This window comes from Carlito syrichta, unplaced genomic scaffold (genome assembly GCF_000164805.1).
Source record: "Carlito syrichta isolate Samal-C Ts95f unplaced genomic scaffold, Tarsius_syrichta-2.0.1 Scaffold303370, whole genome shotgun sequence".
Taxonomy (NCBI): Eukaryota; Metazoa; Chordata; class Mammalia; order Primates; family Tarsiidae; genus Carlito; species Carlito syrichta.
The window spans coordinates 192,460-192,692 of NW_007247466.1; the positions used below are offsets into that span (position 1 = coordinate 192,460).

The following is a 233-nucleotide window of genomic DNA, read 5'->3' on the forward strand; positions in this document are numbered from 1 at the left end:
CCTCCTCCTGCTCCTCCGGCTCCTCCTGCGGCCCGAGCGGCTCAGCTCTCGGCAGGCGGCGGCGTTGCTCAGCCGAGCGCAGACGGGACCCTCGCGGCGAGACCTCAGCGACTCCTAAAGTCAAAAGTTGGCGGCTGGCGCCGGGCTCCGCGCGCTCTCCACGGCCGCTGCCTCGCGTCGCCGCCGCAGCCAAGGAGGACAGGAGGGAGGGAGGTGGGGGCAGCGGGGGAGGG

At 74.2% G+C, this 233-nt stretch overlaps 1 protein-coding gene across 1 annotated transcript in view; it reads left to right on the forward strand.

The window, feature by feature from the left end:
- The window catches only part of ADAMTS9 (ADAM metallopeptidase with thrombospondin type 1 motif 9), a 216,135-nt gene that overhangs the window by 46,514 nt on the left and 169,388 nt on the right, over positions 1 to 233 (forward strand). Inside the window, exon 5 of the mRNA XM_021712572.1 lies at positions 56 to 213. Within this exon, the coding sequence (XP_021568247.1) occupies positions 56 to 213 (158 nt within the window). The remainder of the gene's footprint in view (positions 1 to 55; positions 214 to 233) is intronic.